This window comes from Notothenia rossii (genome assembly GCF_949606895.1).
Source record: "Notothenia rossii genome assembly, chromosome: 4".
In the NCBI taxonomy this organism is placed as follows: domain Eukaryota; kingdom Metazoa; phylum Chordata; class Actinopteri; order Perciformes; family Nototheniidae; genus Notothenia; species Notothenia rossii.
The window spans coordinates 65,557,968-65,572,960 of NC_136902.1; the positions used below are offsets into that span (position 1 = coordinate 65,557,968).

General features: G+C 37.7%; 2 protein-coding genes across 2 annotated transcripts in view; one reads left to right on the top strand and one right to left on the bottom strand.

Annotated features, from left to right (window-relative positions):
- sorl1 (sortilin-related receptor, L(DLR class) A repeats containing) overlaps positions 1-2,598 on the bottom strand; it is a 122,959-nt gene extending 120,361 nt beyond the window's left edge. Inside the window, exon 1 of the mRNA XM_079673803.1 lies at positions 2,201-2,598. Within this exon, the coding sequence (XP_079529929.1) occupies positions 2,201-2,521 (321 nt within the window). The 5' untranslated portion in view covers positions 2,522-2,598. The remainder of the gene's footprint in view (positions 1-2,200) is intronic.
- An 8,216-nt stretch (positions 2,599-10,814) lies between these two features.
- Positions 10,815-14,933, top strand: tex12 (testis expressed 12). Its single transcript, XM_079679406.1, has 5 exons — positions 10,815-10,986; positions 11,700-11,816; positions 12,018-12,126; positions 13,116-13,167; positions 14,403-14,933. The coding sequence occupies exons 2-5, from the start codon at positions 11,715-11,717 to the stop codon at positions 14,545-14,547; spliced, it is 408 nt and encodes a 135-aa protein (XP_079535532.1). The 5' UTR covers positions 10,815-10,986; positions 11,700-11,714; the 3' UTR covers positions 14,548-14,933.
- The last annotated feature ends 60 nt before the right edge of the window (positions 14,934-14,993 follow it).

Sequence of the window (14,993 nt, forward strand, 5' to 3'; positions counted from 1 at the left end):
ATTTTTTTTTTGACTGAAACTGCCGCACGGTTCCCCTCGTCCCTTGGAAGAGGCGGAGAGGTGGGTGTTTTTCACCTGGTGGACTACCGGAGAGATTTACACCAGGAGTTTGCCTCGGGGAGGGAGAAACAGAGCCAGAGCCCTAGCCCCTGCCTCTCCCCACCTCTGCTGCTAAATCCACCGCGGAGAATAAACAGAAGGGCAACCATGGCAAACATGAATGCTCGTGAAGTCTTCTTTGCTGCTTTTGGTGCATTTTCTGGCGGAAGTGAAGCACCGGCATATGTACTATAGCGTCTCCAGCGGTCTCTTGTGGACGGACACGTTTCTGGTGCAGATTGCATGTGGACGGAATACTTTTTTAATATCAAATTTGGTTCGTTTATTTACCGTCTCCGTGTGGCTAGGGTCTAAGTATGCAAACTTCACCCCACTCAGAGCAACCCATTATCTGTAATTATGACGCCTGCTCAAGCTTCTTAACAAGTCCAGTCATACCGCTATAAACCAACAAGGACACCCGGCTGGGGGACAGATACTTGACAAGCTAAGCATTTAATAACAGCTTCTGCCGGTTGCAGCTTTCACAAGCAGCAACAACACCTGATCCCGATGTGAGTCCCTGGAGGCTATTTGCTCTGTTTGGATTGTGGGTGTCACCAGACACAGATCAGCGATCTCTGTGAGACACCAGGCTGCTGATGGAGAGAAACACATGGAAGGACTAGCAGCTATACTGTTTCTTTTGAATCTGTTTTCTCTGACCAATCCTCCATGACAGCGTCACTTTTTTTGCACAATTTATTATCTTGTGTTTACTGTTCTTGCCTTGCCCCTATATAGCCATGGTGATTCCATTATAGATTCAACCATCTGTACATTATTTTCTCGATTATACGATTAATCATGAGTGAAAAATGGCCATCAAGACGTTCCAGAGAGGAGAGTTTCATATGCATACAGTGTAGCGTGTTTGAACCGTTAATAACAGGCTCAAAGATATTTAATTTACTATAAGACAACCTGCAGTTATTTACATGTGAGAGGCCTGAATCAGTGAATGCATTAAATGACTCAAGCAATCAAAGCACTTCAAAATCTTCAGTAATTAAAATTATCACACAATCTCCTGATCGTTAAAAGCCGTCTTTATAGTCATCATAAAGACGCTCAAATGCTTGTGGCAGAGATGCGTTTCCCTTTAACAAATTCACCTGTGTTTATGGTGTAACCAACCAGCATGTTACCAGACCAGTTTAGGCCTCTGCCCTTAATCTCATTTGTTTTCTCCACTTGGCTCTGAGATATTGTGTCAGGCAATAATGTTTCATGGAGGCGGCTGCAGTTTGTTCTGAGATGCTTCACTCTACTTCTTCTAGCATGGTGTCGTCTGAGTGTGTTCAATCACATTATAATGTCGGAAGGCGAAGAGATTGAAACAGTTCAAGATGTCAGACTACTGGATGAACTGTCTTTGTAATGAGTGACTGAATGAAACTAATGACCGCTCAACAGCCAATAAACCAACACCACACTCAACCTCAGCAAGCCGAACCATTTGTTTCTCACCTAGAATTAGCGCAACTATTCTGCCTGCATTATCTTTTATTAGAAAAGCAGGATATTTGTTCTCCTTGTTTCTCAGCAGACAGACACACCTGTAACACAAATACATTTCAGAATACTAGTTTTGTACTTTTACTCGAGTAACATTTTTGAATGAAGGACTTTACAAAGTATTTCCTACACTCTACTTGTACAATATCTGAGTACTTCTTCAACCTCTGCATTTAAAGTACGTAGAAGCTAAAAAAGTACATCATACAGGAACTGCCTCAGACAGGCTTCCATTAACTGAAAGGGAAACCAGGTTTGAGAGTTGACATTCCATAATACATGTTTAGTGAGCTGTAACTTTATGTAGTTAACGTTATCAACAACCGCACTGCCTCAACGATGGTTACTGCTCTGTGCACTGGGTGTGCTGCTTTGAGGTTAAACAAGGCACTTTCTCTTCATACAGCAGTCAACACAAATAGAGCTAGCATAAGGTGCAAAATGATGTGACTAAAGATAAGGAAAACCACAGTGGGGCTTGCGTAATATCTTCAATACACCCTTGCCAGCTAAGGGCAGCCTGAGGTGATGCAGATTTATGAAAGTAGTGTTAGTAGCATAGCACCGAGATGCACTATATTACCTGTCCGTACACCTTTGGCATGGCCGATTCACCAGGGCTCCGGCGGCTTCGATGTTGCGGATAGGCGCCGGAGTCCAACCCGCCTTTAGCGGCACTACGAGCGGCCAGAGGCAGCTCTGAAGCAGCGGCGCCTCCTCCATCTCCGTCCAGTAAATCCTCATTTGCTTCTACAGTGAAAAACCCTCTGTTTTGCGGCAGCATGTAGCGCTGCTGTGGGTGCACACGAAGGGTCGACGAATGAATTCCAGCGACCCAGAAGACTAATAAATAAAAGGAGCACCGAAGAGAGGACTGCATCTTGCCTGCTTGTGATATCGCCATGTTTGTGTATGTCAGGCTCGTGGATTAGGTGGGACTGAAGAGCTCCTTCTACTGGCGGTGATGCTGCATTCACAAGCCAGAGGAATGTCGGGAACCACTAGACTCCTCTGTTCAAAACATCCTTACGTTGCCTTTTACGTATACCCAACATGGTGCACACAAAGGCAGTTAGTCCGATGCTCATCACTCTCTTTTTTTTATCATCGAGACACATTTAAACAAGAGAAATACACAGTGTCGACCTTGAAAATAAACATTACCAAAATAAATTTGAAATAGTGACTGTCATACGAATAACGTGTTAATGGCATTATGTGAAACAAATGGGAATGTCGCCACCTCTCAGGTTAATAACAACAATAACAGATGAATATTACACTCATAACAATCTTCGGTGCAATTTAAGCTTTATTGTTCTTTAAATGTAATTGCAATGTGTAAAAAGTAACGGCTACTTCTATAATTGTAAATGATCATCTACAAAAAAATGAAATTATAATTGTTTTACCATGGTGCAATCTCCTATTAATATATATATATATTAATTGTATAAATAATTATATTCTCTTGCTTGCACCATGCTGTTGTAATAACGTACATTTCCCCCCTGCGGGGCAAATAAAGGTGTTATGATTAAATGACATGTTTCATTACAGGGATCTGGAACACTGGCAGTTTTACTATAGCCTAACTATCATAAATATAATACTTTTATTTTGATAGGCCTATTTATATTTGCAACATTGTTAACATTATTATTGTGCATTACATACAGATATATTTTTTAAAGTTCGTCATTTAGGTAGGCTATAAACAATAGGATAGAATAGCTAAATCTGTGTTATTAAATCACATAGACTCACAGAAGTTTAAAGTTCATAGCATGTCAAGTCATATAGGCACCTCTCACAATTCTTTGCCATCAGTTGTTAGTCTCTAAGTATTGTGAATGCTTAGGCCTACCATTAAATTGCATGTTGTCATTTAAACGGCTTCCTTTAAATGGTGTGTTAATTTTCTACATACTTTCTTTTTGTCAACAAAAAAAAGTATTTAGAAAAATGTTGTATTGTTGATATGAGAAGATTGATACAACTATTTTATTTGTTTCAAATTAAGCTACAGTGGAGCCAGGAGATGGCTAGTTAGTTTAGCATAATCTGAGAGTGTACCTGTGTACGAGAGCCGTGACCTCTTGTCGTTTACAGTGAGGTCACCTCAGTCACACCACCTATCGAGACAACAACTTAACACTTTTACAGAAAACAAGATACAACATGTTAATAAGTGAGCTTTGAGGTGCTGGCAGGTGGTATTTGTTAGATTTGGACCAAGCCAGGTCAACTGTTTCCCACTGCTCCAGTCTTATGCTATGCTAACTGGCTGCTAATTCTAGCATTACAATTTACCTAAGATTTCCGGTTAATAGCCTACTGATTGTTGGGTATAAAGAGAAATCCTGAAAATACCTAAATGACTACTGTGAGTACTTAGGGCTAACACATTAGTTCATTTACGAACAACATCAAGTCCTACATTTTTAATTACAACATACTTAGCCTACCATGATTCCATAGTACATAGGCTACACAGTATGCTATGAGAGGCAGGATTCATGATTTGTGACTCTTATTATAATGTCTGATATGTTGTAAGACACAATAAAATGTTTTTTATATCATATTGCTTATGTCATGGGTATTTAATATGTAAAAGCTCATAAGGAGCAACACAAATTTGATTGCTTTCAATTAATTTTAATGCACTGGTTCGTGAAAAACTCCTTTGTCAGGATCCTTGGTCATTTACTAAAACATAGCCTTGCAGTGTACAACCTTTGAATTAGAATCTGTGTATCTACTGTCCATTTGTTTTTCTTTATTAAGCAAGTAAACGGAAGAGCGTCTGAGAGGCCTTTTTGCTTTTTGCTTTTCACCTTACTAAAGGGTCTAATGATTAGACCCTTAAAAATAAATGGACGGTAGATACACCGAAGAATTAGTTAGTTATTGATTGGATTTAGCTTCCACAGGAAAACAAAGTTGGAATGTGAGCTCTGAAGGTTTATTTGGGTTTAAAAACTAACCTTTTTTGGTTTGTTTTAGGCTAGCAGTTGAGAAAATAGTGACCTTAAAACATCCAAGACTGCTATCATTTTGTTATGTTTCTTGTAGGGTGAAGGAGAGGGGATGACCTACAGCAATTGGCCATCAGTTAGATCTATAGGGGAGAGTGGGGTAAGGTGAGCCAGTGGGTAAATTCACCCACCCCCTTTATCTATGGAACTGTGCACATTTGTTGCCATGTGACCATAAATTCAGGAAGCACCAAGCATTTATATGTGGCTGTTATGGACAGAAGCACATCGTTAAGTGGTAAATGTGTAAACCAGGTTTTGCTTGTCAAAGTGTATAATTACTGTTATGTCAAAGAAAGTGTATCCAGGTCTGAAAGTATTTATCATACATGTTGGATATGTAGCAAAGTGTAAAACCTTGTGAATTTTTTTTTCTAAAGATTAGCATGAATTACTAAACTAGACAGTTTTTTTCCAAAATAGTGGCTGTGGTGCAAAGTGAGCTACTTGCTGTGGGTAAATTGAGCCAGTGGTTCAACTTAGGGAACTGAGGATATGTTAAGTCTCTGTAAAAGAAATGGAGAGAGCAGCCACTAATGGCAAGGGTGGAAAATCCATCAGAGCAGTGGCAAAGGACAGAAATATTGAAAGGTCAACCCTGCGTAGATACATAAAAAGGAAGGAGGAAAATGAAGTGAAAACAGTACAAAAACTGTCTGACCAGTTCCATGGCCTTACTCCAACGTAATGCTGTGAACTGGCCTTTGGCAGACAGAAACAACATTCCTGTACCAAACAACTCAGGTTTAAACTTGAAATTGATCAATTTCCCCCCAGATGGCTGACTTTGCCCCTTGACTCGGATCTACTTGCCCTTAAGATGGGGAAAGATAAGACACAAGACAACTGTTTTTTGAGAACAACATTTTGTAGGGCCATTTGTGATGGATGAATTATTATCATTTTGATTGACAGAAGACATCCTGAAGTAAAGTGTGTTGTTGTCATTTGACTTCTATCTAATTTGTCCTTGCAGTAAAAATTGGCTCATCTTGTAAGCCTTACATTTGCAAAGAATGGCCTCATTTCCGTTGAGTCATGAATGCAGAATGTAATTTGATTCCATATCTTTGATCACTTGTACTTGGCTACTTTCATCGGTTTAAATTGAGGCTTTATGGTTTTACATGACACACAGAAATAATCCACTCTGCTGCCACCGGGCAGCAGCATTGATCTGCAGTTAAACCCACTTTAGCAGCTTCATCCGATATCCTGTAACTCACAGTGAAGTTATAATCTCTTGAATAATCCCATTGATTCAATCCACCCAAACTAAACGAAGGAATTTGGCGACACAGCATGTCCATGACAGTAAGTGCTTGTTATACATTTTGTGTGTCAGACATCTTAATCCACATGTGGGTAAATAAAGGAAAATGCACTCTTTCTCTCTCATTGCCTCTCTCTCATGCCTATCAGTGGCTACTCTGGATACACACATTATGTCCATAAGCAAAACTATTACTTTAGTTGTTTTACTTATTGACCGAGGAGGTGAAGCTGCAGCCATCTTTGACTCAATTTTACTATCAATACCGAACCAAAATTAAATTATACTCCCTTTGAAAGCCTTGTTTTTAGTCCATCCGACCTGGAAAACATTGCAGCCAATCTTATTTGTTACAGTGTACTGTGCACCAGGTCCTTATCCAGAATTCTTATCAGAGTTCTCTGAATTTTTATCAACTTTGGTACTTAAAACAGATAAAGTAATTATTGTAGGTGACTTTAATATTCATGTTGACGACGATAAAAATAGCCTTACTGTTGGATTTAACTCTATATTAGATTATATTGGTTTCCGTCAGAGTGTAAATAAACCAACCCACTGTTATATTCACACTCTCAACCTTGTTCTGACTTATGGTATTAAAATTGAGCAACTATTAGTCGAACCGCATGATCGTGCTTTATCCGACCATTTTTTTGTAACTTTTAAAATACTGTTACTAGACTACAAACCATTAGTCAATAGTTCCTGCAGCAGAAACCTATCTGTTAGTGCTATAGGCAAATTTAAGGAAGAGATTCCATCAATACTTAACTCGATAGCTTGTCTGTATGTAAGGGAGGAAACGTATACAAAATGTACACCACCCCAAATTGATCTTGTTGTTGATAGTGCTACAGATGCGCTGCGAACAAATTTAGACTCTGTTCCTCCTTTGAAAAAGAAGAAAATAAAACAACATAGATTAGCTCCATGGCATAATGCCAAAACCCGCAAAAATAAAGCAAAAGTCAGGACAACTTGAAAGGATATGGCATTCCACTAAACTTGAAGAATCGCGTTTAATTTGGCATATTACTCTCAATGAATATAAGAAAGCACTGCGTAAAGCGAGAGCAGCTTACTACTCTTCATTAATAGATGAGAATAAGAATAATGCAAGATTTATTTTCAGCACTGTAGCCAGGCTGACAGAGAGCCACAGCTCGATTGAGCCTTCTATTCCCATAGCACTCAGTAGTAATGCTTTGATGTGCTTTTTTAACGATAAAATGGTTACTCTTAGAAACAAAATTAATGACCTCTTGCCTTTGACCAGTATAGTGTTATCAACAGCTCCCGGAAATGTAAGTTCTAATATTACACTAGATAGTAAACTAGAATGCTTTTCAGCCATAAACCTTGAACAATTAAATTCAATGATTCTCCCTTCTAAACCATCAACGCGTATCTTAGACCCAATTCCAACTAAGCTGTTAAAAGAAGTTTTTCCATTGATTAGCACTTTTTTATTAAATATGATGAATATTTCTTTATTATCAGGCTATGTTCCACAATCATTAAAAGTAGCAGTGATAAAACCTCTTCTTAAAAAGCACAACCTCAATCCAGAGGTTTTAGCCAACTATAGACCTATTTATAATCTTCCATTCCTCGGAAAAATTCTTGAGAAAGCAGTCTCAAAACAGTTGTGTGATTACTTAAAAAACAATGATTTATTTGAAGATTTTCAGTCTGGCTTTAGAACACAAATTACCTTCTAATAGCCTCGGACAAAGGACGTGTCTCTATTCTTGTTTTGCTCAATCTCAGTGCTGCATTTGATACTATCGACCATGATATTCTATTGCAAAGACTAGAGCACTTAGTTGGCATAAAGGGAAATGCTTTAGGTTGGTTTAGGTCCTATCTATCTGAACGTTTTCAGTTTGTGTGTGTTAACGATGAATCTTCAATGTAAACCAAAGTTAGCCATGGAGTGCCACAGGGCTCAGTGCTTGGACCTATTTTATTCACATTATATATGCTTCCGTTAGGCAATATTATAAGGAATAATTCTGTACATTTTCATTGTTATGAGGATGATACTCAACTATATTTATCCATCAAGCCTGATGAAACCAATCATCTCAATAAAATTCAAGACTGCCTCAAGGACTTAAAAACTTGGATGACCTTACTTTTTTTTTATGTTAAACACGGCCAAAGTTGAAGTTATTGTACTCGGCCGAAAGAATCTACAAAACAACTTATCTAAAGATATACTAACTGTCAGGATTCTTATGTTATGTCACGTTTGTAGTTTTGTATGTTTGGGTTTATTTTGTTGTTCTCCCTTTCTTGTTTTCTTCCTGGTTTATTGTCCTGTCCTTTTCCCTGTGTTTTTCCTCCCGTCGTTAGTTTCCCTGGTGTGTCTAGTTGTCTGATTGTGTTCACCTGTGGCCCTTGTGTTTCTCCTCCCCTGCCCGGCTGTTTCTCGTCTTGTGATCACCCCTCCCTGTATTTAGTCTTGTCTTTTCCTGTGTTCAGTGTTGGTTTGTCTTTTGTTTGTGAATGAGTTCACCGGTGAGTGTTCTGTTTTTTGGTCCAAGTTATTTTGTTTTTATCCTTGAAATAAAGGTTAATCAGAGTTATCTGCATTTGGGTCCTGCTTCTTTCACTCAACCGTAACACTAAGTATGGATGGCATTCATTTGGCCTCCAGTGAGACTGTAAGGAATCTTGGTGTTATATTTGATCAGGCTTTATCTTTTAACGCCCACATAAAATCAATCTCAAGGACCGCCTATTTCCATCTACGTAACATTGCAAAAATCAGGCATATCTTGCCTCAAAACGATGCAGAGAAACTAGTCCATGCATTTGTTACTTCAAGGCTGGATTATTGTAACTCTTTATTATAAGGGTGTACCAAGAAGTCAGTTAAGTCGCTTCAGCTGATTCAAAATGCTGCAGCACGTGTACTAACCAGAGTTCGGAAAAGGGACCACATTACTCCTGTTCTGGCTGCCTTACACTGGCTCCCTATAGAACACAGGATAGAATTTAAAATTCTTCTTCTCGCCTACAAAGCCCTTAATGGGCAGGCGCCATCTTACCTTAAATAACTCATTATAGCCTACTGGGCATTGTGTTCCAATAATGCAGGGTTGTTGGTTGTTCCTAGAGTCTCTAAAAGTACAATGGGAGCCAGAGCCTTTTCTTATCAAGCTCCACTTTTGTGGAATCAGCTTCCAGTTTGTGTTCGGGCGGCAGACACCCTATCCGTTTTTAAGAGTAAGCTTAAGACCTTCCTTTTTGATGAAGTTTATAGTTAGGCGGGCCTGATTAGATTCAGCCCCTATAGTTTTGCTGCTATAGGCTTAGACTGCGGGGGACACCTTACTTCTGCCTTCTGTCCGTCTGTACCTGTGTACTCTCATGTTCCGAATAACCCAGCTTCCCCCAAATTTCTTTTTGTTGTCTATCTCAATCTACGCCGGGATCCGGAGTCGTGGCTGATCATGTTGCTGCGGTCCTGTGTCCTGGATCCTCTATCCTGAGTCCTGTATTTGAGTCCTGGACTTCGAGTCGTGGCTGAACCAGTCTCTGCGGTCCTGCCTGACTCTCATCATACTACTTCCCTGATGGCTCCCACAAGATTGTTGACATCCTTGTGGATTCATCTTATTATTATAGACACATGCATTTCCAAACATTTGGTCTTCCTATGTTGTAAATGTATTATCTTTTCGATTTACACACGGCATCTATTGCACGTCTGTCTGTCCTGGGAGAGGGATCCCTCCTCTGTTGCTCTCCCTGAGGTTTCTCCCATTTTCCCCTTTAAACTGTGGGGTTTTTCCTTCTTTGGAAGTTTTTCCTTGTACGATGTGAGGGTCTAAGGACAGACGGTGTCGTATTGTCATACTGATATTTTGTACAAACTGTGAAGTCCACTGAGACAAATGTAACATTTGTGATATTGGGCTATATAAATAAACATTGATTGATTGATTGATCATCCTAGCTCTGTACAGCACCATGTAAAAAAAAAGATATACATTTTTGTTGCACCTAATTGAAAACGGGCCTCAGCCTGGCCCCACCTCTTGCTCAGAGGTGTAAGGAGTACTCAGATATTGTTCTTAAGTAAAGTAGAAGTACCAGAGTAGGAATACTCTGTTACGAGTAAAAGTCCTGCAATCAAAAGGTTACAAGTATAAGTAATAAGTACTCATTGTGCAGATTGGCCCATTTCAGAATAATATACATTATATGTTTTGATGCTAATTAATGAAAAATGTAAGCGTTTATCAAAGCTGGTAAAGGTACAGCTAGTTTTAATTACGCTGTATAGGCCTACTGCTGGGTAGCCTGTGAATTTACTCAAGGTGTAACTAAAATCTTAATTAAGTGTTGATTTATTTATTATTGCGGAGTAACTTAAGATATTAAATAAATGTAGTGGAGTAAAAATACACAATTTACCTCTGAATTGTAGCGGAAAAATAAGTACAAAGTAGTACAACAATTAAATACTCAAGTAAAGTACAAGTATTTAAAAATGGTACTTAAGTACACTACTTGAGTAAATGTACTGTTACTTTACACCACTGATTTAGCTTTGTCCCTTATGACCCTGATAAATGAACTTGGCTTACTCTTACATCACACCTATATTCGCCTGTCATTATGGTTTACTCAATATGGATTGTTTATTGAACTGTAATAATAATAGCCTAGACCAGAAGCTATTCAAGTCAAATATTAATATAATATTTTGAAATGAAATGCATTATTTCCACCAGGTTTTGACATCCAAAACTATATTAAGTCTATGGTGTGCATGAATATTATTGACAAAAGTCAAATGAATGTGTTTTGTAAATGTACTCTCAGTAGAAATGTGTCACCTGAATTTACGAAGGGGCATTGAATGCATCATTTTCACACTCGCAATTGCGAAACCGTTATTTTGACGTTTATCTCGGTAATCACCTCAAACTTAACCTGTCTGTGCAAACCAGCCATAACATAGCTATCAGTTAACTATTAATCTGTTAAATGATTATATGAATCATTCAACTATACAACTCAGAAATTGTATGCCTGGTAAGTAGAGTTTAGCTATCTGCTTTAGTAACGGCTAATTTAACGTTGAAGTTAGCCAAGCTAATATATTAGCACTTAGCTAAGCAGCTGGCGAACCTGCTTACTTGACATTTAATTGTAATTTATGTTCGCAAGTTACTCCTATGACAAAACCACAGGATAATATGTTATAGTTTTGTTGACTATGGGCTGACGTTAAATATGTTTTCAATACATGACATGTAAGCAGATAGCATAGCTAGCTAACGTTAGCTACTGGATATTGTTTATGCATAACGTTTATAAATAAAGTGTTCAACAGCACCACAAGAAAAGATAACTAACGATATCTAACTTTAACTATAAAAAATACTGCATGTTTTAAATGCTATCTTAACTCTTCAGACATTAATGATACAATGGATAATCAGTGGAGGAAGTAACCAAGTAAATGTACTCAAGTAGTAGTTGTACTATTTTGACATGTTTGTACTTTTCTCGAGTATTTCCATGTATTACTACTTTATACGTCTACCCCATAGGTCTACCCCACCACATTTTCGAATTGGATATCATACTTTTTACTCCTCTACATTTATTTTAACACTCATAGTTACCAGTGACCTTATATACAAACTCATGATATGCTGTTATGATATAATGCAGTATTGTACTGCTAATCTATTCACAGTATTTCACGTATCTAATTGACTCTCTCTCTCTGACTTTTACAGTAACATTACGTCCAAATGAAAGAAGCAGTACCAATGGCAGGAAAAGTGATTCCACCGTCATTAAACAAGAGGGCAGTGAACAACACTAAGAGTCCTAAACAGACAACACCTCAAGAGGTAAGGATAGCTTTCTTGAATCAAAGTCTATTCAATTAGCATTTAAAAAAGAATAATGATAAAGTGGCTCGAATTAATAAAAAAACGTTATAATAATTAAGGATTTTGCTATTTTAATTTTTGATATGTTTACTTATTAGATACACCTTTAAATCCTTGAATAATGTTTTAATGTAACCTGTCTATTCTCCATTGCAATAGAAGGAACATCCACCTGCAAATCAAGAGAACTCTCCACCCAAAAAGAAAAAACCTCCCTCTAAATCAACCACTGACAAGTCAGCAGATTTATTTGAGGTGAAAACTGCAGGTATGTAAAGTCATATTATACTGCCAGTCACACAAAACTGTTGTAAAAAAAAACTTTTATTTTATTGAAATTAGACTTCAGCATCAGATTAGCTAACATCAATTATCCATGTAAGTACCTATCTATCACCATATTGGTGGTTTATGATTTGTATTATTATTCCATAATGCATGTCTACCCTGCAGAGCGAAACTGTGTACCCTTCTGGCAGTTTGTACGTTGACAAGCCGCTTTCACAGGAAACAGCGGCTGACAGCTCCAATGATTGGTGTAAATTGGGAGAAATGTGTTATATGAATATAGTGATCACATAATGGATTCTTAATTGTTATTTTCTTCTGAACATTTGGATTACAGCGTTTTTAAAGCTTAAAAAAACTTTATTTGGCAAGTAAATGATGCTAAAGCTTGCACTAAAGGCCTAACATGAAAGTAATAACACAAGTACAGTATACACTGTGGTGGTCCCCATATTCAGGCGTGGAATTAGGTCATTAGGCTTATCTGTCTTTCCTCTATCATCAAGACTGATCAAATAAATAGAGCACAACACCTGCTACAGGAGCTGCATCCACCATTACGTACAATCGTTCAACTTTCGCCAGAAATGAATGTGTTCCATAAACTCTGTCTCATTCTGTTTCTCCCGTGTTCGCTGCAATAGGCAATTACAACTATCCAAACCATCAACAATTATCATTTTTGAATTGCTTATGGCTGACCCTATGTGTCTATCTTCAGTATTATAACAAAGTGTAAAGCTTTGCTATCATTGCTTTTCTGTGCTAATCCAAATAATCAAAATCACATGAATTGATATGGCCTGGTTCCCAAACAGGTAATTCTTCTACATCATATTTTCAGTTACAAATAGAAAACTATATTTTCAGAATTGTTATTTTGTATTGGGGTTAATTGTCTTGATAAGATCCTTTTTTTGCCATTGAGTGACATTTCTGCATCCGTTATGTTGTTGTGCTTTCTTACAGGTGCAGGTAGAGAGGTCAGCATGATGTTTTCAAAATTTGCTCAAGTGTTAAGGTATGTTGTGTTTCAATCAACCAGATTCCATTTGATAACGTTTTGAAGTTTCTTGGTTATACATAATACTCAAAACTTTGAAAATGCTCAATGCTTAGAACTTTCCATCTGAAGATAATGTTGTTACGATGTGAGGTGCAGGTGAAAGAACGATACGTGGAGAGAGGGTTTTCTTGCAAAAAATAAACAGGCGTTTTATTCTTAGCCTTCATCATTATTCCCCAGAAACACAAACTGCATGTCTGGTGCTGCATTCACCAGAAAGAAACAAACACAAAATGCCCCTTCCCCTCTCTTCCCAACAAAATGTATAGGAGACTGCCCGCATTCCCACTCCAACCTGGCCAATCAGGTCATGGTTCTGAAAGCGGAGTGAAGGGTTAAATACAAAATTAAACACTGTTGTCTACATTTAATAAAACCCTAAAGGCTTAAGTAAATTCATTATTGCATCAACATGATGCAGGTCTCCCTTGTAAATGAGATCGATGATCTCAAGGGACTAATCTGTCTAAATAAAGGTTTGAAATGAAATGAAATGAACATACATATTATACCTTCAAAAACAACAAGGTCTGCTTAAAACGGATAGTTTTTAACCTAATTGACACTCATAAAATCACACATTTCCTGACCAATGGCATCCAAGACTCCGCCTACTCATACGCCACATATAAGGAGTACTTTGGAGGCGTGCTCCCCCTTTGAGCACTGGGACAAGATGGCCTCCAGGTCTGAACAAAGGAAATGGTGATTACTTGGTGCTTGTGTGTTTTACAGACTGACAAATTCGTTTAGATGCATTTTATTAGTTTGTCTATGTAAACTGTTTTTATAACTTTAACTGAAATAAAGACAACTCTGAAAAAACATGTACTACCTTTCTTAACAAACAAATAGTTAAGACCAACATGTTAGTGAGGGAGTGTGTGCGCTTCCTCACAAATGTCAATAAAACATTAAAGATCTGTGGATAAAAACAGACCCAATTTCAGTAAGTTGCTGGTTTTCAGGAAGAAATCATAGGTAGAAAGCAAAAGCCAAACACTTTAAATGCAGGCGCTTTTTTAAAGTTCAGTAGATCAGGTTTTCTTCCAAAAATGAGAAGGTGCGGTGACAACATGAAACCATTTTGAGTACAGACATTCACAGATTGAACACTGACATACTCTTCCTCTGTACTATTATTTCCACTGTGACACTTCTCTAACGTCAGCACTTGTGGTTTGTTTCAGTGAGAGAGCTGCAGCTGATACCTCCCAGATGAAGGAGCTGGAGGGCATTTTGACAGAAGCTCAAAACCTTGAGTCCCACCTGAAGGAGAAGAAAAAGAAGCTGAGGCAAACTCTGGCTCTAATTTCTGATAAACTGCTGGGTTAAGGAACCAACACCGTGCAGAAGACCTTTTTATTTTACTGACAAATTATTTTTCTCTCATTGAATATCTTTGTTCATGTACTGCATGCCTTCTGCAGTTCATGTGTTAGTCATATTAACTAATACTCTGATATAAAATAAAGTCATACATGTTCACTGTTTTAATTTTAGAGTTATTAAAGTTATTAGCTTTACTAAAAACTCATTCTGAATATTACAATTACATTTTAATATAATATTTAAAATTATTTATTTTCACTCAACATGTGAGTTGTCATTCTTTATACTAAACTTCGCGGAAAAGCCTGTATATAAACTGACTCTTGCGACTTTTGAAATGTATCTTGCTGAAATGTATGTATTACTGTTTAGAAAGAATTAAAGTGGCAATCAAGTAAGAACAATTGTGTTGTGTTTTCATTTTAGATATTTAATATGACTGATCTTTT